Source organism: Myotis daubentonii, chromosome 5, assembly GCF_963259705.1.
Source record: "Myotis daubentonii chromosome 5, mMyoDau2.1, whole genome shotgun sequence".
NCBI lineage: Eukaryota > Metazoa > Chordata > Mammalia > Chiroptera > Vespertilionidae > Myotis > Myotis daubentonii.
Window position 1 is genome coordinate 21597702 of NC_081844.1, and position 22933 is coordinate 21620634.

A 22933-nucleotide genomic window follows, 5' to 3' on the forward strand; every position below is an offset into this window, starting at 1 on the left:
TCATTGCTAGAGAAGAAGACGGGATAGGTGGCTGGGGAAGCTCGGTTTCAGGCTGGGATTTGGGGAAGCTTCCTGGAGGAGTAAAACTCAGAGCATACAGTCAGCACCCGCTGCAGCAAGAAGACAGCCCTAGGACAGTGTGTGCAAAATGCCCGGAGGCCAGGGAGCGCCGAGTTCCTTCTTGCCTTCACCTCTCAGCCTTTAGGTTCTTCATGTGTGACAGGCACCCTCAGACCCCACCCTGTACCCTCTAACCCCAGATGTCACCTTATTTCCCACCCCCAGGCCCTCGATGTCAGCAGGATGTAGACGAGTGTGCTGGCCCCTCACCCTGCGGCCCCCACGGGACCTGCACCAACCTGGCGGGGAGTTTTAGTTGCACCTGCCATGGGGGGTATAGTGGCTCTTCCTGTGACCAGGACATCGATGACTGTGACCCCAGTGAGTTCAGGGGAGCCTGTGGGGGGCGCTGCCCTAGGAAACATGTTCATTAAGCCTATGCTGTGTGCTGGGCATTGTGCTTTAATTTCATCTTCGTAGTTCTCTTATTTTTCCCATTTTACTCCTGGAACTTGAGGCCTAAAGTGGTTATGTGACTTGCCTAAGGTCACGGAGCAGGTAAGGGATAAGTTGGGATCGGAGGACAGGTCTGCCTGACGCCCAGTCTCTGGGAGCAAGCGAGTAGGATTGTGTGTAAAGCATGAGATCAGAGGCCCCTAGTGAGTTCTCCAGGAGTGCTGTCCAACAGACAACGCAAGCCGCATAAGCAGTTACAATGTTTTGAGTACTCACATTTAAAAAGTTAAAAGAAACAAGAAAGGTGATATTTAATAATATATATCATTTAACCTAACATATAAAATTATCATTTCAACATATAATCAATAGAAAATTATTGAGATATTTTACATTCTTCTTATTTTTAAAGTCTCACTTGAGGACATTTTTTTCCATTGACGGGAGGGAGGAGGAAGGAAGGAAGGGAGAGAGAGAGAGAGAGACATCAGTTGGTTGCCTCCCACACTTGTCCTGGTCTGGGGCCAGGGATCAAACCTGTGATCCATTGGTCCATTGGTCCAAGGGCCGAATCTCTAACCACTGAGCAACTCAGCCAGGACTACATTCTTCTTCTTCTTCTTCTTCTTCTTCTTCTTCTTCTTCTTCTTCTTCTTCTTCTTCTTCTTCTTCTTCTTCTTTTTTTAAAATATATATTAAGCCTTCAGAATCCGAAATCTGGTGTTTGTTTTACACTTACAACACATCTCAATCTGGGCCAGCCACATGTCAAGGTCTTAATAGCCACATGTGGCCAGTGGCCACTATACTGGCCAGTGCAGGTCTGGAGGAAGCCCCTGTGCTGAGTCAAGGGATTAAGCGGACACACCTGACAGCATGTGCTTAACAGCTCAAAAGGCCCCCTAGGTTCCGCCAAGCTCGTCCTCCTCCACCAAAGTGAGGTTTCCAGGTACGGGAGGGGCTGCGGCAACAAAGGGGACGATTTGATCGCTCTGACCAAATAAGCCTGGCTTACTTCCAAGTTCCCGCTATGCAAGGCCTGGCCAGGTCAGTCAAGGCTGATTCGTGAGTGAGCAGACCTCTTCCCTTCTGCCCACAGATCCCTGCCTGAATGGTGGCTCCTGTCAGGACCGCGTGGGCTCCTTTTCCTGCTCCTGCCTCCCAGGCTTTGCTGGCCCCCGCTGTGCCCGCGACGTGGACGAGTGTCTGAGCAGCCCCTGTGGCCCGGGCACCTGCACCGACCACGTGGCCTCCTTCACCTGCACCTGCCCCCCAGGCTATGGAGGCTTCCGCTGTGAGCAGAACCTACCTGACTGCAGCCCCAGGTGGATGGATCCTCTACTGGGCGCTCAGGGACCCTGGCGGGGGGCGGGGGGGCATGGGACCTGAGCAGGAGTGGGGCTAAGAAGGGCGGGTCCTCAGGTTGGCACCCAACTCAGGACTCTGGTGCCTGATGGGGCGGTGTGGGAAGGGGCAGGGTCATCTTAGAGATGCTGGTCCCTAAGGGGGTGAGACCAGACCAGAGTGGGGCCTCCACGTGGTTCCCACCTTAGTGCCAAAGCACCTGGTAAATTGGGGCTAAGGGACAGGACAGGGCTGCAGTCTCTCCTGGCGGGAGGTAGCGGGTAGGGGTCCAAGTAGAGGCACTCAAGGCTCGGCAGGGCCCAGGGTGGAGGGCGGGGCCTCCAAAGGGGCGGGGCCTGACCCACCCTCGCTTTCCCTCCAGCTCCTGCTTCAATGGTGGGACCTGCTTGGACGGAGTGAACTCCTTCAGCTGTCTCTGCCGCCCTGGCTACACTGGTGCGCACTGCCAGCAGGAGGCCAACCCCTGCCTCTCCCGGCCCTGTCTGCACGGGGGTGTCTGCACGGCCACCTACCCTGGCTTCATCTGCGCCTGTCCAGAGGGCTTCACTGGCGCTCAGTGTCAGGTGGGGTGGGGTCACTGGGAGGTGGGTTTTGGGGGGAGGTGTCTGGAGGGGTGTCCTGGGGGAGGGGCCTGTATGGGACCCTGGGCAGGGGGCCTGCTGGGCACCCTGGGGGAGAATCTGGGGAGTGATTTCTGGGGGTCGCTGGGTGCTGAGACTGTGGGCTTCCCCTGCAGACACTGGTAGACTGGTGCAGCCTTGAGCCTTGTCAGAACGGGGGTCGCTGTGCCCAGACGGGGGCCTCTTTCTACTGCCTCTGTCCTCCGGGGTGGAGTGGCAGCCTCTGTGACATCCAGAGCCTCCCCTGCCGACAGGCGGCGGCCCAGATGGGTGAGCGGGAGCGTGTGGCTGGTGTGTGCAGCCGGGGAGGGCATGTGTGCATGTACTTCCTGCCAGTGTGAGCCCAATGGGGCTGTGACAGCACACGTGGGAGGGGCGGGGGGTGCGGCTGAGTGTGACTGTGTGACATGACTAGAGGGTGTGTGTGTCTGTCCCCATAAGACCACTGGAATGACGTCTGCAGCGTCCGGCTGAGCTGGTGTGGGCAGCAAACACGTGTGTGCCAGTGATGAGAACTGTGCAGTGTAGAGGGATGTGTGACAACCTGATGGAGGTGGTGGGACCCTGGTGACTGGTGGCAGCAGGGGTGTTAGGTGGTGCTGTGTGTGTTGCGGGCGGGGGGAGGGGGAGTGTGTGCCTGACACCCCTCTCTGTGCAGGGGTACGGCTGGAGCAGCTGTGTCAGGCTGGTGGGCAGTGTGTGGACAAGGAGAGCTCCCACTACTGCGTGTGCCCAGAGGGCCGCACAGGCAGCCACTGTGAGCAAGAAGTGGACCCCTGCTTGGCCCAGCCCTGCCAGCATGGGGGCACTTGCCAAGGCTACATGGGGGGTTATGTGTGCGAGGTAAGGGGCACCCAGGGGAGGGGAGAGGGGAACGAGTCACATGTAGGTGTGTCTGGGCACACGTTTCTGTGTGTCTGTAGCCTGGTGTGGGTGTGTCTCTAGGCGAGCCTAGTTTTTTGTTTGTTTGTTTTGTTTTTTGTTAGCTCTCACCCAAGGATATTTTTCCATTGAATTTTAAAGAAAGTGGAATGGAGGGAAGGGGGCGGGGGAAAGAAGGAGAGAGAGGGAAAAAGAGAGATAAACATCAATGTGCAAGAGACACATGGATTGGTTGCCTCCCGCCTGCACCCCCATCTGGGCCGGGGACTGAACCTGCAACCCAAGTACGTGCCCTTGACTAGAATTGAACCCGAGACCCTTTGGTGCATGGGGCAGTGCTCTAACCATGGGGCAACACCAGCCAGGGCGTCATGTCTGGGCTTTTACTTTCGTGACTGAGTATGTCTTTGTGGGTGTCACCCTGGGTAGCTCTGGGGGTGTTTCTGTCTGTCTGGGTGTGTGTCTATCTTTGGTTGGTTCCTGGACATACCTGTGTGTCTGTGCATGGAGTCTCTCTGGGCATGAAGGCACATGCAGGTGCCTGAGTGTGCGTTCCTGGTTGTGTGTCTTGGGTAGATCTGGGTATCTGGGTGTTTCTGCCGTGTGTCTGTAGGAGTGTGTCCATCTGCACTGGGTGTGCCTGGGTCCTCTGTGCCTGGGTATGTGTTTTCTGCACCCTGGGCATGTCTCTGTGTTTTGGGCGACTGTGTGTGTCTTTTTGTGCTGGGATTTTCTGTCTCCACCGGAGTGTCTGTGTCCCTCGGGGCTGAGTGGGTCCCTGTCTCGCCCTCACCACAGTGTCCAGCCGGCTACGCTGGTGACAACTGTGAGGATGACGTGGATGAGTGTGCCTCGGAGCCCTGCCAGCATGGGGGCTTCTGCATTGACCTTGTGGCCCGATACCTCTGCTCCTGTCCTCCTGGGACGCTGGGTATGCCAGGGCCAGGGTGGGGGGCAGGCTGGGAGGCGGGTCTCTGTCCGCCCCTGACTCCTCCCCTGATCTTCCTTCCCCAGGGGTTCTCTGTGAGATTAATGAGGACGACTGTGGCCCAGGCCCGCCCCGGGACCCAGGTCCGAGGTGCTTGCACAATGGTACCTGTGTGGACCTGGTGGGCGGCTTCCGCTGTGCCTGCCCCCCAGGATACACGGGCCTGCGCTGTGAGGCCGATATCAATGAGTGTCGCCCGGGCGCCTGCCACGCAGCACACACCCGGGACTGCCTGCAGGACCCCGGTGGGGGCTTCCGCTGCCTTTGCCGGCCCGGCTTCGCAGGTAAGGGTGGGCCAGGGGCTGACCTAGGCTCCGGCCTGTGTTCCCCCATCCTGGCTGATCCACGGCTCCTGCTTGCCCAGGTCCCCGCTGTCAGACCGTCCTGTCTCCCTGCGAGTCCCAGCCCTGCCAGCACGGAGGCCAGTGCCGTCCCGGCCCAGGTTCTGGGGGTGCACTGACCTTCACCTGCCATTGTGTCTCGGTAAGCGGGGGTGGCTGGTCACCTCAGGGTCTCCGGGAGGGAGTGGGACTGTGGCCTGGTGGGAGGGCGCGCCTTTAGGGGAGAAGAGGCGCAAGGGAAACGGGTCTGGGAAATGTTGATATTACCTGGAAGTCGCGGGAAGGGGTGAGGCTGGGGCTTGGAGGCGTGGCTTCTTGGGGAAGGCAAGGCGTAGGTGCACAGTGGGGCATCCAGTGGAAGGGGGAGAGGTTTGGTACGACCTGGGGAGACTGGAGGCTCAAGCGTTCCCTGGTCCTGACCCCCCATCCTCCCCCCTCTCTCCCTTCCTCCAACCGCTGCTCCGGGCTTTCCTTTTTCTCTCCCCCACCCCCAGCCGTTCTGGGGCCCGCGGTGTGAGCGGGTGGCGCGATCGTGCCGGGAGCTGCAGTGCCCCGCGGGCATCCCGTGCCAGCAGACGGTCCGTGGGCCGCGATGCGCCTGCCCTCTGGGGCTGGCAGGGCCCGCCTGCCGCGGCGTCCCGGAGCTGCCGCCGGGGACCACCAACGCCAGCTGCGTGGTCTCCCCCTGCCTGCATGGGAGCTCGTGCATCCCGGAACCTTCCGCGCCCTTCTTCCGCTGCGCGTGCGCTCCCGGCTGGGCCGGGCCCCGCTGCGAGGTGCCGGCGGCGGCGCCCGAGGCCCCCGAGGAGCCTCTGTGCCCCAGCGCCGCCTGCGAGGCCAAGAGCGGGGACCAGCGCTGCGACCGGGAATGCAACAGCCCGGGCTGCGGCTGGGACGGCGGCGACTGCTCGCTGAGCGTGGGCGACCCCTGGCGGCAGTGCGCGGCGCTGCAGTGCTGGCGCCTCTTCAACAACAGCCGCTGCGACCCCGCCTGCAGCTCCCCCGCCTGCCTCTACGACAACTTTGACTGCAGGGCTGGAGGCCGCGAGCGCACCTGCAAGTGAGCCCCTCCCTCCGTCTGTCTGTTCATGGGCCCCGCCTCTGTCCGTCCATCCATCCATCCATCCATCCATCCATCCATCCATCCATTCACCCCAGTCTGTGTCTTGTCTGTCCACGTGCCACATCTCACCGTCCGGGGTCCTGCCTCCCTATCTGTCCACTCATTTGCCTTGGTCTGTCTGTCTTTCAGTCTATCCTTAGACTGTTGGGCCATCCATTCATTTGCCCTGTCTGCTTCTTAGTGTACCTGTCCTGCCCAGCTGAGTGCCACTTCTGTCAGTTGGCCCATCCTTGTCCATGTGCCCTCTCTGTCCATCCTTGTGCCCTGCCTGTCCCAATGTTCCCATCTGTCTGTCCATCCATGTACCTGCCTCTCTCTTTTTCTGTCTACTTCTGCACTCCATTTCCCCCTCCCTGTGCCCTGTTTGTCCATCTTGCTGTCCATTCACGAATTCCTTTCGCCCCTCTGTGCACCAAGCTGTATGTTGTCCATCTCATCTGTGCATCTATCTGTTTCTATGCCAGTCTGTCTGTCCATGTGCCTCATATATTGGTCCATCTGACCATCTTTGTGTCCCACCTGTTCATCTATATCTCCTTGTCTGTCCTTCTGTCCTTCCACGCACCCCTTTTGCCTCTCTATATGCCCACACAGCTGTCCTTGCCCTTGCCTGTCTGTCCTGCCCCTCTCTGTGTCTATCCATGCCCCCATCTGTCTGTCCCATGCATTCCATCTGTCCATCCTGTGCTCTGTCCCTTCTGTCTCACTGTTGTATTTTCCTCCTTAGCATGTAATCCTACATAGCATTCTCTCTGTGTGTTGTTTACATTTAGCTTTTACTGCCGTGTAAAGGAAATGTGTTATATCCTCTCCTTTACCATCTGTCCCCAACTCCCGGCATGCCAGCCCCACGTGTTCACGGGTATGCCTGGGCCTATCCTGGGTGCCCGCAGCAGGCTCAGCACCTACCAGGTGTCATCCATAGTGATTTATTCATAGTTACTGAGCGAGTGGCTGGATTTCCAGAAAGCCTAAGGTATTCGGACACATTCCAGCCCTCTGTGCTTGCTGTCTGACCCCCTTCTGTCTCCGGAGCTGGGGTGCGCTGTGTGCAGGGGGCTGGAGGCCCCCTGACGGCGCCCCCTTCCTGCCCCCAGTCCGGTCTATGAGAAGTACTGCGCGGACCACTTTGCAGACGGCCGCTGCGACCAGGGCTGCAACACGGAGGAGTGCGGCTGGGACGGGCTGGACTGCGCGGGCGAGGTGCCGGCGCTGCTGGCCCGCGGCATGCTGGTGCTCACCGTGCTGCTGCCGCCCACGGAGGTGCTGCACGCGGGCACCGACTTCCTGCAGCGGCTCAGTGCCATCCTGCGCACTTCCCTGCGCTTCCGCCTGGACGAGCGCGGCCAGGCCATGGTCTTCCCTTACCACCGGCAGGACCCCGGCTCGGAAGCCCCGCACTTGCGCGAGCTGGCCCCCGAGGTGATTGGGTGAGTGGCTCTACCCTGAGAGCTGTGGGGACCGCGCAGGTACCGCGTGGGGGACCGGAAGGGGCACCGTGGGTGAGGTCTGGTGTGTTTCACTTCCCTTAACATCTTGGGGAGTCTTCTTGTTGCCAATAAGTCCAGCACGTCTCCACCTTGACGGCATGAACGTTTGGGGCAGGATCATTCTTTTGCGGGGTGTCCTGTGCATGTGGAATGTTGAGCAGCATCCCTGGCTTCCACCCACTTAGATACAAGTAGCAGCCCGCCCCCAAGATATGGGCCAGGGTCACTTGGGGAGCAGAATTGCCCCTGGATATAGACTTACCTCCTTCGGGAGAGGCAGGGGTATAGCAGAGTAGTTTAGAACGTATGTATGTAGTTTTTTCTTAGAAATGGAAAACATAGAACTCTCCTGTTGGTGGCCTGGTCTACCAGGCTGGACAGTGCAGAGAGCGGTGTGGTCTCTGAGCAGGGTGGGCCCTGACACAGAGGAAGGATGAGTTTTAGAGATGGGGGCATGGGCTCTGATGGGATGCAGCTGGGCTTGGCGGAGGGGTGAGGGCTGGGGGGGGGTGCGGGGGGTGGTGGAAGAGGGTGGCTTATGTGCCAGACCCTGGCTGGGGTGAGCAAGTGGCTGGAGGGCGTCTCATCAAATTGAGGACACAGGGTGAAAATTAGGGTTGCTTTGGGGCTTGTAGAATCTGAGGAGTCTGGAGTTCCCTGGAAGGCACCCAGGGGCTGAAGTTAGAGACAAGAAAGACAAAAGGATGTTGCAGTCATTGAAGTCATGAGGGAACTCAAAGAAATGGGGAGAGAGGTGGGGATAGAAGACTGATCTGGGGCCCAGCCGTGTGGCTCACTGGTTGAGCATCGACTTCTGACCCGGAGGTCATGGTTTGATTCCTGGTCAGATCACATGCATGAGATGTGGGCTCCATTCCCAGTGGGGGGCATGCAGGCGGCAGCCGATCAATGATTCTCTCTCATCATTGATGTTTCCATCTCTCTCTGTCCCTCTCTGAAATCAATCAATAATCTATCTATCTATCTATCTATCTATTTTAAAGAATGCTCTGGGAACACTGAGACCTAAGGATTGGTTGAGGGAAATTAGCTCAGAAAAGAGAGGCACCAAGCAAGAGCTCGCTGCCTGAGGTGCATGGAAGCCAATACTATGGCACTGGCAAGGCTCAAGTCTGTTTCCCTGATCCAGGGTTTGGAGCAAGATTTAAGGGGTTTCAGTGTCAGATCTTTGGACCCTTCACCTCTCAAAAGGTTCCAGCATTCAGGTTCTGGTCATGTTCTGGTTCTCTGGTTCTGTGGGGAGAGCAGTTGAGGGTTCACAGGTTATCCAAGGTGTTTTGTTGTTGTTGTTGTTGTTGTTGTTGTTGTTGTTAATCCTTACCCAAGGGTATTTTTTCCATTGATTTTTAGAGAGTGGAGGGGAGGGAGAAGGGAGGGGAAAGAGAGAGAGAGAGACATTGATATGAGAGACACCTTGATCGGCTGCCTTGTGCATGTGCTCTGGCTGGGGCTGGGGTTGGAACCTGGAATTGAACTGGTGACCCTTGGGCCGATGCTCTAACCACTTAGCAACACCAGCTAGGGCTACCCATGGTTTAAACTTTAGTTCTGGGGTCTTGTTAGAAATAGGATAGGACCAGTTCTGTGGTTATAAGAGGAAAAGGGGCAGCTGGAGAAATAGGAAGAGATGGGTTACGGGGTTCTTAGGATCCCGAGGAAAAAGGGATTTGGAGGGTTGGATTCCTGGAAGCAGAGCCTGAGATGGGCACTCAGATATCTGTGCCCTATGGAGGGTGCTCTCAGGAGAGAGGGATGAAGAGAGCAGGATGGGGTAGGGGAGAAACTGAGGCAGGAGGGAGCCCCAGCCACTGTCTGGCTTCAGCCTGATTCCTCGGGGTGCTCGCTCCCGAGCACGAATAGCACCTCAGTGCCAGTCCCACCTTGAGGCAGGAGGGCCAGCTTTTGTATATCTCACATCAGCCAGTCACTGGCTAATGCTCCCCTAAGAGGTGTCTCTTCCCAAGGGAGAGGGTTCCCACCTTGCCGAGTGAGGCCAGTTCTCCCGAGAAGTGGAGGGGCGGGCTCCCACTGTTAGAAGCCAGAGCTCATAGCAGTCCGGAGACGGATGAAGCAACCTGATAAGGGAGATCTGGGCCTGTGCCGACAGCAGCCATGAGAGATGTTGCCATGAAAACATGCCCGTGGGAGCCATGGTCTGGGGGACTCTGGTGGCCTCAGCAAAACTGGTTTGGGGAGTGTGGTGGGGTTGGATGCCAGATGGGGGCAGGTGGGCCATGGTGACATGGTGAATGGACACAGCTCTTTGGAGCCTGGCACTGGGGTGGGACATGGGGCTTGGTGCCAGCCTGGCAGTAGGTGCCCACTAAGCCAGCTGATCTCTCCTCTGTGTCCCCACAGCTCAGTGGTGATGCTGGAGATTGACAACCGACTGTGTCTGCAGTTGCCCGAGAATGACCACTGCTTCCCTGACGCCCAGAGCGCGGCCGACTACCTGGGAGCGCTGTCTGCGGTGGAGCGCCTGGACTTCCCATACCCGCTGTGGGCTGCCCGGGGTGAGCCCGGCTGGTGGGCGAGCAGGGTGGACCCGGGGCTCCCAGGGTGGGGTCCAGGCCGTGGTTGAAGTCCTTCATTTCTGCCTGCAGGAGAGCCGCTGGAGCCGCTGGAGCCTAGCGTGCCGCTGTTGCCGCTGCTGGCTGCCAGTGCGGTCTTTCTGCTGGTCATCCTTGTCCTGGTGGTCATGGTGGCCCGGCGCAAGCGTGAGCACAGCACCCTCTGGTTCCCCGAGGGCTTTGCGCTGCACAAGGACGTGGCCGCTGGCCACAAGGGCCGGAGGGAGCCTGTGGGCCAAGATGCACTTGGCATGAAGTGAGGACCCTGGCCTTACCCCTGAATTTACCCCTCTCCTGTGACCTCCTGACTCCCTGGCCCCTCTCCACAACCTCCTTATCTTGGCTATGTCTCTTACCTGTTACGAAGTTAACTCTATTCTGTTACGACATCCTCCTCTCTAACCCTGGATGTATGGCCATGACCCTCACCTATCCCACAGCTCACTACTCTGACTCCTGACCCCACTCCTGTCTCCTTCCACAGTTCCACCTTTAGACCCTGGCTGTCGCTCATCGTAACTTCTGACTTCACTCCCTCATTGGACCCTGTATCTCAACCCTGCTCCCTGCGCTTACTGACCTATCCCAACTCCAGACCCTGACCTCACCTCTGGGACCTCTGCTGTGACCCCACCCTAAATCTTCCAGGTCACATGTCTCCATTGTCCCCTCTACCCGTCCCCCTATCCATTGTCTCCACAGGAATATGGCCAAGGGGGAGAGTCTGATGGGGGAGGTGGCAACAGACTGGATGGACACAGAGTGCCCAGAGGCCAAGCGACTGAAGGTTGTTACCCCCTCTTCTGAACCCTGTTTTCAGGGTCTTGGGTGGGGCCCCGAAGGTCAGTGGGAGAACTCAGAGGACGTCACCTGGATCCTTAAGCTCAGGTCTAGCTTGATCAGGCTTTGTGTTTGGCGCCCAAAGGCTCTTAAGTGAGCTGGCAGACTGGTTAAGAATATTCTGTCCTGTTTCCATAACATCACTCATGCCTTTTGGACCGTGGGTCTGAAATTTATCAAGCTCCTGCGAGGGGCCCAGTTGCTATGCTCATGAAGGTGCATCGATACATTCGTGAGTGACTATTCGGTCCCTGTACCTCACGATCATATTCACGTCCCCAGATTAATCCTGGCCCTTGAAGGATTCCCTTGCCCCCACATTTCTTTTCCAATGATTTTTAGTTTCCAGAATACAAGTTTTGCATTTTTTCCCGGGAAATATAATTCTAAATATTTTATGCTTCTGGATGCCGTTGTCAGTAGAATTGTCAACTTAATCTTGTTTTCAGTGTGTTTGTGTCTAGAGCAGTGGTCCTCAACCTTCCTCACGCCGCGACCCTTTAATACAGTTCCTCGTGTTGTGGTGACCCCCAATTTCATTGTTACAAATGGAACATAATTAAAGCCTAGTGATTAATCACAAAAACAATATGTAATTACATATGTGTTTTCTGATGGTCTTAGGCAACCCCTGTGAAAGGGTTGTTTGACCCCCAAAGGGGTCGCAACCCACAGGTTGAGAACCGCTAGTCTAGTGTATAGACAGGTGTGTGCTGACAGTTACGATGCTGTGTCTCTTCCTTGATCACCCACCTTGGGTTCCAAGCCCTTTCCCCTTTCCCATTTGGATTAAAATTCCAGGTTTTCCTCTAATGAGTTCTCTGACCTCCTATATGTCGATTTCCTGTTTCCTTATCTAGAAAACACTCGGGTTTTTTGAGGGGGGTGGGGGGGGGGGCTGTGTGTGCCTCTCCATGAGAGAAACCCAGACTGTCCCTCTGTCTCCCCCAACTCCTTGTGAGAACCTGGATCCTTGTGCCTCCAGGTCGAGGAGCCTGGCGTGGGGGCTGAGGACGCTGTGGATTGCCGCCAGTGGACTCAACACCACCTGGTTGCTGCTGACATCCGAGTGGCACCAGCCATGGCCTTGACGCCGCCGCAGGGGGATGCGGATGCTGATGGCGTGGATGTCAACGTGCGTGGCCCAGGTCAGTGATGGCACCTCCCGCTCTCCGCTCCTACTTGTGAGGGTTTGAGTCTGCATCTGTGTTCTGGGGAGAGCGAGGTATGTCTGGGTGTTTGTCTATGGGGCTAGTTGTTAATCGGGACTCTTCGTTGTAAGTGATAATAGCCCAGTTCATACAAGTTTAAGTAAAACAGGGGATTTACTGGCTCTTGTAACTGAAGCATCAGGTGCATTTGGATCCAGGACTCACCACCCCTTGGCTCTGGCCCAGGCAGGCTTTTTCCTGGGGACGCTATGACCACAGGCAGGACCAGCCTTATAAAACCTTTTTTCCCATCTACACCAGAAAAAGTCCCAGAATGAGTTCTGATTGGACAGACCAAGGTCACATGCCCATCCCTGAACTAATCAGTGTGGTCTGGGGCCTGGAATATGCAGACTGACCAAGCCTGGGCCCTATGCCTGTCCCTGGGGGAGGGGGTTTGGCCCTAACCCGAGCTTGAGGATGGAGAATGGGGTGCAAGTGTCTCCCTAAGGAAACCAGGCCAAATGCTCATGGAGTGCTGCTGACCATGTTAACTGGATCCTGCTGGATTCATCTTTGCCATATTTCAGGGTATTCTCCCCCTAGCTCTGTTTTGCTCCAAAAGGCCTGCATCTTTTGAAGTCCCTAAGGGTTTCATGTCCCTGGGGGTGCTCATAACTGGTGGGTGTGGGCATTTGAAAGGCACAGCCCCTTTGCCTCGAGCTGGAGTATAACTGTAGGTATAACTCAGCCTCCAGCCTTCCTTCCCCTTTGGGATCAGGATGAAATAACCCGCTGGGAATTGGTCTGAGGGGCATGTGTCTGTCTTCCTCCCTCCCTTGTCCTTTGTCCTTTTCTGCCTCAGAGCCCTTCTGGGGCAAATCACATGCCTATGAGTCTTCATCCTGGGTTGGCTTCTGGGGCCCCTGGCACAGATGTGTGTATGTGTGTGTGTGCGTGCGTGCATGCAGATGTACTTCCGTGTGTGTGTGTGTGTGTGTGTGTGTACATGCAGATGTACTTCTGTTTGTCCCACTTCCTCCTAATGCAGTGCCCTCAGCAGGATTCCCTGGAAAGGCCCCTGTATCCACCTTCCCGTGATATGTTCCTGTTCCCTGCAGACGGCTTCACCCCGCTAATGCTGGCCTCCTTCTGCGGGGGGGCCCTGGAGCCCATGCCAGCTGAGGAGGACGAGGCAGAAGACACGTCAGCCAGCATCATCTCAGACCTGATCTGCCAGGGGGCCCAGCTTGGGGCGCGGACTGACCGCACGGGTGAGACGGCCTTGCACCTGGCCGCCCGTTATGCCCGGGCTGATGCCGCCAAGCGGCTGCTGGATGCTGGAGCAGATACCAATGCCCAAGACCACTCAGGGCGCACCCCCCTGCACACGGCTGTCACTGCCGATGCCCAGGGCGTCTTCCAGGTGAGATGGGCCTGCCGCTTTGGACATCAGAGCTGAGACAGGCATCGGACTGATCTGGGTTGGAGCCCCAGTTCTGCCTTTCAGAGCTTTTTTTTGTAAAATGGGGATATATGGGAGTACAGTGTCTCCCTGAATCTCATTGATCCCAGGAGATGTGGGAGTTGGGTCGTCAGAGGGCTTAGAGGTGCTCCTGGTTCCCCTGAGTGTGCCATGACTCCCCCTGCTGCACCTCCCTCCCCTAGATTCTCATCCGGAACCGCTCCACAGACCTGGATGCCCGCATGGCAGATGGGTCGACCGCATTGATCCTGGCAGCCCGCCTGGCGGTGGAGGGCATGGTGGAAGAGCTCATTGCCAGTCACGCTGATGTCAATGCTGTGGACGAACTTGGTAGGCTGGTGGGTGGTGGGGGCTGAGAGGATGTCACATGGACCCTGACTGTCTTGTTTGTGTGAACCCTCACCCACTGTGAACACTGTGATCCAATCACTGAAGTTCCTGTCCACATAACAGGGCTGCAACATGGACTTACACTCTTGTGCATTTTTTTGAAACATGTTTTTGCAGAGGTGTATTAAGTGCATCATTCTCTTTTTAAAACTTAGAGTATCTGCTTTCTTTTTTAAAAATATATTTTATTGATTTTTTATAGAGAGGAAGGGAGAGGGAGAGTTAGAAACATTGATCAGCTGCCCCATGCACACCCCCCACTGGGGATATGCCTGCAACCAAGTACATGCCCCTGACCGTAATCGAACCCGGGACCCTTCAGTCCGCAGGCCGACACTCTATCCACTGAGCCAAACCGGTCAGGGCTCTTGTGCATTTTTTTTATGGCATCCACTAGCTCATCGACACATGAGTGACTTAGAAAAAGGTGCCCTTCCCCAAGACACTTCATTTCCACCTACTTGGTTAGAGGTAATCACTGCTGCCATCTGCCAGGCAGCTGTTACAATAAATTTGCTAACCGACTCATTTATATGAGGTGGCCTCTCCTTCCCCGGTGGCTTGCTAGCAGAGTCCCTGGAGGTGGCTTCTTGCACAGAGTTGTGGAGATTCACAACCTGCCCTTATGTCCAGAGGACCTCACACAGACGTAGACACACTCAGATGCTCACAAACATTCTTTGGAGCAGGTGTTCTTTTTAAAAATATATATTTTATTGATTTTTTTACAGAGAGGAAGGGGGAGGGATAGAGAGTTAGAAACATCAATGAGAGAGAAACATCGATCAGCTGCCTCCTGCACACCCCCTACTGGGGATGTGCCCGCAACCCAGGCACATGCCCTTGACCGGAATCAAACCTGGGACACAGGCCAACACTCTATCCACTGAGCCAAACCGGTTAGGGCTGGAGCAGGTGTTCTTTTTTTTTTTTTTTTTAAATATATTTTATTGATTTTTTACAGAGAGGAAGGGAGAGAGATAGAGAGTTAGAAACATCGATGAGAGAGAAACATCGATCAGCTGCCTCCTGCACACTCCCCACTGGGGATGTGCCCGCAACCCAGGTACATGCCCTTGACCGGAATCGAACCTGGGACCTTTCAGTCCGCAAGCCGACGCTCTATCCACTGAGCCAAACCGGTTTCGGCTGGAGCAGGTGTTCTTAACCTACCAATGACACGTGGGATTGGTGGTGGGGGCCATCCTTGCATTGCAGGGTGTTAAGCAGCACCCTGGCCTTGAACTATTAGATGCTAGTAGCCCACCTCCCAGTTGTGGAACCAGAAATATCTCCCAACATTGCCAAATGCCACTGGGGGGAAAATCACCCCTGTTTGAGAAATACGGCTTTAGAGGAGCACTATCCAATAAACTGTCTGTAATGACGGAGTGTTTTCTACAGTGGCTGGCCCATTTTTCACCCCCACCAACAGTGTATGAAGGTTCCAATATCTCCACATCCATGCCAACACTTTTTATTATCTGTTTTTTTGTTTATAGTGGCTGTGAATTGCTATCCCATTGTGGTTTATGATTTTCATTTTCCTGATGGCTAATGATTTTGAGCATCTTTTTTTTTAAAAAATATATTTTATTGATTTTTTACAGAGAGGAAGGGAGAGAGATAGAGAGTTAGAAACATCGATGAGAGAGAAACATCGATCAGCTGCCTCCTGCACATCTCCCACTGGGGATGTGCCCGCAACCCAGATACATGCCCTTGACCGGAATCGAACCTGGGACCCTTCAGTCCACAGGCCGACGCTCCATTCACTGAGCCAAACCGGCTTCAGCTGAGCATCTTTTTATATGCTTATTGGCCATTTGTATGTGTCTTCTTTTGCAACATGTCCATTCAGATGTTTTGCCTATTTTTGATTGGGTTATTTGTCTTTCTATATTTTTAAAATCTACTTTTATTGATTTCAGAGAGGAGGGGAGAGGGAGAGAGAGATACAAACATCAATGATAAGAGCAAATCATTGATAGACTGCCTCCTGCACACCCCACATGGGGATTGCCCTGTCTGGGAATGGAACCGTGATCTCTTGGTTCATAGGTCAATGCTCAACTGCTGAGCCAAGCCTGCCAGGCTGTCTTTCTATTATTGAGTTACAAAGGTTATGTATTCTAAGTATGTTTCTTATCAGATATATGATTTATAAATATTTCTTTCAATTTGTAGGGGGAGAGAGAGAGAGACATTGATTTGTTGTTTCACTTACTTATGCATTCATTGGTTGATTCTTGTTTGAATCCAGACTGGGAATAGAACCTTCAACCTTGGCATATCAGGATGGTGCTCTAAACAACTGAGTGAGGGCTTCACTTTCCTTATGTCGTCCTTCAAAGCACAAACATTTTAATTTTGATAATGTCTAGTTTATGTATTTTTGTTGTATTACTGCTTCTGTTTTTGGTGTCATGTCTAAGAATCTTTGTCTAATTCACGACTATAAAGATTTACTCCTATATTTTATTCTAAATATTTTATAGTTTCAGCTTTTACATTTAGGTCTTGGAGTGATTTTTTTTATATGGTGTGAGGTAGGGGATCCACCTTAATTTTTTTGCATGTGGAGATCTAGTTGTCCCAGCACCATTTGTTGAGAAAGCTATCTTTCCCCACTGCATGGATTTGACACCTATTTTAGTTAATTTAAATCTAAAGAGGCATATGGGACTGGTGGCAATTGCATCAAATAGCACACCTCTAGGAATAAACAAGTGAGGGCTGCATAGTTCCCTCTGATATGGAGAGTGACATATACAGGAGCCCCAGGCCATGGAAGACACCTGTACAGTGTCTCCCTTGGACAGAAAGTCATTCTACGGATCTGCACACATACACAGACCCAAACACAGGTGCTCAGATCCTCATGGCAGGTCCGCTTCTTCTCACCAGGCCATATTATGGGCATTTCCTGCTTCTCTGCCTTGGAGGGTCAGGACATGAGCCTGATTCTGACCTTGACCTCTCTGCACTCCCCCCAGGGAAATCAGCCTTACACTGGGCTGCAGCTGTCAACAACGTGGAGGCCACCTTGGCCCTGCTCAAAAATGGAGCCAACAAGGACATGCAAGATAGCAAGGTGAGCCCCAGCCCTTGGCTCACCAGGGAGTCATCCCTAGCACAGACCTCCCCCTACCAGGTAGCAGAGAGTGGGGTGGAGTAGGCAAGTGGGAGCATTCACCCAGCCTGCAGCCAGCTTTCAGGGGTGAGAATTGGGCTCAAGAGGCTCCAACAGTAGATCAGAAGAGGAAGTGTGTGGCAGTTACTATGTGACCTTGGTAAAGTTGCTTAACTCCTCTGGACCTCAGTGTTCTCATCTGTGAAATGGAGAAGCAACAGTACCTATCTCATTGCCTCTTCCAAGGATTCAGTGAGGTAATGTGTTACCTCAATAGAAGGTAACTTTTTGATCGTTGTTTAAAAAGCCTTGGGAGCTGGTGTTACTCTACTCAGATAAGCACAGTGAGTCTCAGAGGGGTGCAGGATGGATTCTGTCCTTATTTAAAATTTCCATACTTTTTTAATGGAATTTTGGCATTAATTAAAAAATTGCATTAAAATATTAATTTTGATGACTGAGAGTTTTGCTGCCCCTTTAAAATTTGTGCCTAAGGCGAGTGCCTTACTCTTCTCACCCTGTTCCTGGCACTGGGGCCTGGCACTTAGTAGGTGCACCATAGCTGTGGTTTAAATAAAAGAACTTGCCTTGGCTTCCCCATCAGAGCGAGGAGTTGAACCCAGGTCGGTCAGGCTGGAACCTTAGCTCTCAGGTTCCATCAGAGGACGGAGGCCCTGGTGTTGCCGGCCCTTGTGACCCTGACACCTGGCTGGTTCTCGGCTCCCCCCAGGAGGAGACACCACTGTTCCTGGCTGCCCGGGAGGGCAGCTATGAGGCTGCCAAGCTGCTGCTGGATCACTTTGCCAACCGGGAGATCACTGACCATCTGGACAGGCTGCCCCGTGACGTGGCCCAGGAGAGGCTGCACCAGGACATCGTGCGCTTGCTAGACCAGCCCAGTGGGCCGCGCAGTCCCCCGGGCTCCCATGGCCTGGGGCCCCTGCTCTGCCCGCCCGGGGCCTTCCTCCCTGGCCTCAAGGCGGCACAGTCAGGGGGCAAGAAGAGCCGAAGGCCACCAGGGAAAGCAGGGCTGGGACCACAGGGCACCCGGGGCCGGGGCAAGAAGCTGACGCTGGCCTGCCCAGGTCCTCTGGCTGAGAGCTCAGTCACACTGTCGCCTGTAGACTCTCTGGACTCCCCACGGCCCTTTGGTGGGCCCCCTGCATCCCCTGGAGGTTTCCCCCTCGAGGGGCCCTACATGAGTGCCACCACCACGGCTGTGTCCCTGGCACAACTTGGTGGTGTGGGCAGGGCAGGTCTAGGGCGCCAGCCCCCCGGGGGCTGTGTACTCAGCCTGGGCTTGCTGAAACCTGTGGCCGTTCCCCTTGACTGGGCCCGGCTGCCCCCACCTGCCCCACCAGGTCCCTCGTTCCTGCTGCCACTGGCACCGGGACCCCAGCTGCTGAACCCTGGGACCCCCATGTCTCCTCAGGAGCGGCCCCCACCATATCTGGCGGTTCCGGGACATGGTGAGGAGTATCCAGTACCTGGGGCCCATGGCAGCCCCCCCAAGGCTCGCTTCCTCCGGGTCCCGAGTGAGCATCCCTACCTGACCCCATCCCCTGAGTCCCCTGAGCACTGGGCCAGCCCCTCGCCTCCCTCACTGTCAGACTGGTCTGATTCCACACCCAGCCCAGCCACTGCCAGTAGGGCCACGGCCACAGCTGCGGGGACACTTCCTGCCCAGCCACTCTCCCTGCCTGTCCCTGGCCCCCTAGTTCAGGCTCAGACCCAGCTGGGGCCCCAGCCTGAAGTCACTCCCAAGAGGCAGGTGTTGGCTTGAGATGCTCCTCAGTTCTTGGGGTTTGGGCAACTGAAGAGACACCCTATCCTGATTCTGTTCTCCCCCATTTTCCTTTAATCCTTTTCATTCTCTTTTCTCTTTTCCAATCCCCCTGCACCCCCTACCCCTGCAGTGTGACTGACATAGTTTACCAGCCTAGGGCTTCAATCTTCCCTTATTTGTAAGGGGTTCAGGCTGACCCCACCCTTGGGTCTTGTGATGAGTCTGGGACCTCCTCCTGTCCTCCCCTCCTCCTACTCTCCAACTCACCCTTCCTTCCTTTCTTGCCTCCTCTGGCCTCTTTCACTCCTCACACTCTGACATGAGTGGATTATTATTTTTTTTTTTTTTACATTTTGTATAGAAACAAAATTCATTTAAACAAACTTATTATTATTATTATTATTTTTTACAAAATATATATATGGAGATGCTCCCTGCCCCCCTGCAAACCCCCCAGTGCCCCCATGGGGCTGAGTCTGTGGGCCCATTTGGCCAAGCTGGATTCTGTGTACCGAGTACACAGGCATGACTGGGATCCTGTGTACCGAGTACATGACCCTGGTGTGTACCAAGTAGTCACCCTTGGGCGCACCCTCTGGGGCCAGGGGTTGGCAAGATGTGGGAGCTTCCTCCCCACCCCACGTCCCTCACTTCACTGCATTCCAGATGGAACTTGTTCTATAGCTTTGCTGGGGAAAGGGCTCTTCTATCTCAGAGAGCCCACCCCCAGATTGTCTCCCACCCTTAAGCCTGGGCCACCTTCCTTTGGGAACTTGGGGGTGGGTGGCGGGAACATGAGGATTAGGGGAGATATGTGCATTTCACTTTGTGTCCCTGTACAAATGGGACTGCAAGATGGGAAGGAGCTGCCCGAGTGGCCCCTCTCCTGGGACTCCCCTGGCCCAGTGCCATGGCAGAATATAAGTATTTTTTGGCTATTTTTGTAATATGGCTTCTGATCACAATTTCTATGTAGCTAAGTTCCTAGGCCTTTCATTGTACAGCCCCCACTCCCCTCACCATCTAATAAAGGAATAGTTAACACTCAGTGTCATTGATCTGTGTCTAGATAAGGTGGGGGAGTGATAGTGGTGGATCTTCTGTCTCTCCAAGGCTAAGGTTAAACCTATTTAGCTTGCCTACCCGCTTGTGTTTCTTCTTTTTTTGATTCAATCAGATTTGCTTGGAAACATTGTTTAATGGGAATGCTAAGAAAGCTGTCAGTTGGTGGAGCTTTTAAGGTCACCAGCAGATTAAGAACTATGGGCGGCCAGTTTGGAGTGGTAGGTACGTCTGCAAACAGCAGAAAAATGGAGCTAGTATGCAGGGAGAATCAGAGAAAAGTGCTCCAATGGTTCTAGAGTTGGAAGGCATGAGTATCTTAGTTTCAGAAGTATCAATTCCAGTTAATTGAGTATTCATTCCATTGACATCACAGTTATTTTTTCATTGCCTTCTAAGTGCCTGATGCTAGTTTTGCATGAAAGTCATCTCTACTTCATGTTTCCTTGGGGTATGGAGACAATGTAATAAGTGCCATATGGCACTTTCCAGGGACCTAAGAAGCTCTGTAATAAATACTCCTTTACATATACCAGCTTGGGTGGGTTTCTATATCTTGCAACCAATTGTACTCCAAGACAAGGTTGTGTTCATATAGGGACATCCTCCAGGAAAAGAGGATGGGTTAATATTCATTGATTTCCCTGTCACTTGGAGTGCTTGCAGTTGCATGTGACACAAAAATTAACCCAGCTGGTTTAAACAAACAAACACAATTATTAGCTCATGTAACTAATAAGGACCAGCTTCAGGGAGATTTGATGCAGTGACAGAAAGAGGGCTGAATTTCTCTTCATCTCTACAGATTGTTCTCTGGGCATCAGTGTCATCCTCAGGCTCCACATCGTACCCAATCTAATTTCTCTTCCCACCCTCACAGCTATAGTGCTCCTTCTGTGTTAGCAAAATAAGTGCAAAGATCATTAACCATATGGCACTTTCCAGGGACCTGAGAAGCTTCTAGACTTGGAGTTGATTTGTATTGATTCCAATTGGGTCATGTGCCCGTCTTCTTACTGATAGTTTCTCAATGTTGGCATTATTGACATCTGTGGCCAGCTCATTCTTTACCAAAGGGGGTCTCCTGTGCATTGTGGGATATTTAATGGCATCCCTGGCCCCGGCCCACTAGATGCCCCTTTTCCATTGTGACAACCAAAAAAGTCTCCAGGCATTGCCAGTTGTCCCCTGGTGATGGTGGTTGGGGGGGATTGCTTTTCAGCACTGCTGCTCTAGCCAGACATTATGGTAATGGGATAGGGGATGTGCTGATTTTTTAAAGCAGTCAGCCTGTGCTCTTGAACTGGGGATGGGGTAAATTGAGGGGCAGTCAGGTTTAGAGAAGCAGGAATTTTGTGTAAGCAGCTAATAAAACTCCATGCTGTTTCCCAGAGGTTAGCAGAGTGAATGCCTCCCAGCTGCCACAGGGGTAAGCTGCCTGATAGCATATGCCCTATTACCTTCTTTTCCTGTCTTTTCTCAATACTCCACTTCCTTGCTTGTATTTTTTGGGTAACCTCCAAAGTAAACTTACTTCTACTCAAATCCTTGTCTCAGGGTCACTTCTGGGAGGACCCCAAATATGACAGGGGTTGTTGGTATAGGGCAGAGTTTGCTAAATTATGACACTCATGATCAGTCATGAAATTTAATTCATGAAGTGAAATTTCTCAGCCAGAACTGTGCTTATTGCAGCACTATTCACATGAGCCAAAATATGGAAAGAACCTAATGTCAGTCAATGGATGAATGGCTAACGATGTATGTTTATCTTCTTTCTGGTTGAGATGTGTCTTTCAGCAGGGCTAGGAGTTTGCCAGGAGGGTAAGAGGAGGGGAAAAGAAATAGCATAGGGAGGGGCACAATGGTGTGATACAGCATGGAGGTCTCATAGGAAGGGTCAGCAGTTTGGAATGGCTGGGTCCATGCCTCTCTTTCTTTTTTTCTTTTTTTTTTTTTATATATACAACAGATTTTTAATTATGTACTGAAAATAAATTACAGGAAATAACTTTAAAATGCAACAGAGAACAAAGTCACAATAAACATTCCCATTGGATTCCCTTGGGGGTGAGATTGCAGTGCTCAAGGAAGATAAATATCACAAATATATCAAAAACTTCAAATAGTTTATGCATTCACACACCGACGTGAGCCACAAACATTCCTTCACAGGGACTGTACTTATTAGCCTACCACAGAACCAGATTTTGCCATAAACTACAAAACTTTTAATACAAAATTGTTATTTATATATTTACTAGGGGTTCGGTGCACGAAATTCATGCACTGGGTGTGTGTGTGGGGGCGGGGGGAGTGTCCCTCAGCCCAGCCTGCCCCCTTTCACATACTGGGAACCCTCAGGCGTTGACCCCCATCACCCTCCAATCGCAGGATCGGCCCCTTGCCCAGGCCTGACGCCTCTGACAGAGGCGTCAGGCCTGGGCAGGGGACCCTCATTTCCCCCCATCACTGGTTCTGCCCCCAGCCCAGGCCTGATGCCTCGGCCAGAGGCGTAGATGCCCAACACCCTCCGATCGCCTGATCGGCCCCTTGCCCAGGCCTGACACCTCCGCCAGAGGTGTCAGGCTTGGACAGGGGACCCCCATCTCCCCCTGATCACTGGCTCTGGCCCCCGCCCAGGCCTGAGGCCTCTGGCCCAGGAATCATGCCTGGGCAGGGGACCCCCATCTCCCTCTGATCGCTTGCTCCACCCCCCGCCCAAGCCTGATGCCTCTGACCCAGGCTTCAGGCCTGGGCAAGGGGACCATCATATCCCCCCAATCCCCGGCTCCGCCCCCCACCCAGGCCTGATGCCTCGGCCAGAGGAGTTAACCCTCATCACCCTCCGATCACCAATCACCGGATCGGCCCCTTGACCAGGCCTGAGGCCTCTGGCAGAGGTGTCAGGCCTGGGCAGGGGACCCCCAGCTCCCCGCGGTTGCAGGCTCCGCCCCTGCCCAGGCCTAACGCCTCTGGCCTAGGCGTCCGGCCCAGGCAGTGGGGACCCTCAGCTGCAGCGGCCCCGCAATCGTGCGCTTCGCTTTAGGCCCAGGCAAGGGACCCCTAGCTCCCAGGACTGCCAGCTTCGACTGTGTCCAGCTCCCATCGCTGGCTCCACCCCTACTTCCTGCTATCACTGGCCAGGGCGGCAAAGGCGCCTGATTCT

General features: G+C 54.1%; 1 protein-coding gene across 4 annotated transcripts in view; it reads left to right on the top strand.

Moving 5' to 3' along the window:
• The window catches only part of NOTCH3 (notch receptor 3), a 46886-nt gene that overhangs the window by 13288 nt on the left and 10665 nt on the right, over positions 1-22933 (top strand). For 2 of the 4 annotated variants that reach the window (XM_059696472.1, XM_059696473.1), the window contains 18 exons: positions 286-441; positions 1616-1841; positions 2243-2444; positions 2618-2771; positions 3160-3344; positions 4182-4314; positions 4398-4655; positions 4736-4854; positions 5207-5772; positions 6933-7265; positions 9705-9859; positions 9950-10172; positions 10619-10703; positions 11742-11904; positions 13029-13333; positions 13576-13723; positions 16780-16877; positions 17647-19746. In XM_059696472.1, coding sequence (XP_059552455.1) covers positions 286-441; positions 1616-1841; positions 2243-2444; positions 2618-2771; positions 3160-3344; positions 4182-4314; positions 4398-4655; positions 4736-4854; positions 5207-5772; positions 6933-7265; positions 9705-9859; positions 9950-10172; positions 10619-10703; positions 11742-11904; positions 13029-13333; positions 13576-13723; positions 16780-16877; positions 17647-18699 — 4562 coding nt within the window. In that variant the 3' untranslated portion in view covers positions 18700-19746. Of the gene's footprint in view, positions 1-285; positions 442-1615; positions 1842-2242; positions 2445-2617; positions 2772-3159; positions 3345-4181; positions 4315-4397; positions 4656-4735; positions 4855-5206; positions 5773-6932; positions 7266-9704; positions 9860-9949; positions 10173-10618; positions 10704-11741; positions 11905-13028; positions 13334-13575; positions 13724-16779; positions 16878-17646; positions 19747-22933 lie in introns of those variants that run through there. The other 2 variants (XM_059696474.1, XM_059696475.1) reach the window with 2 other exon arrangements.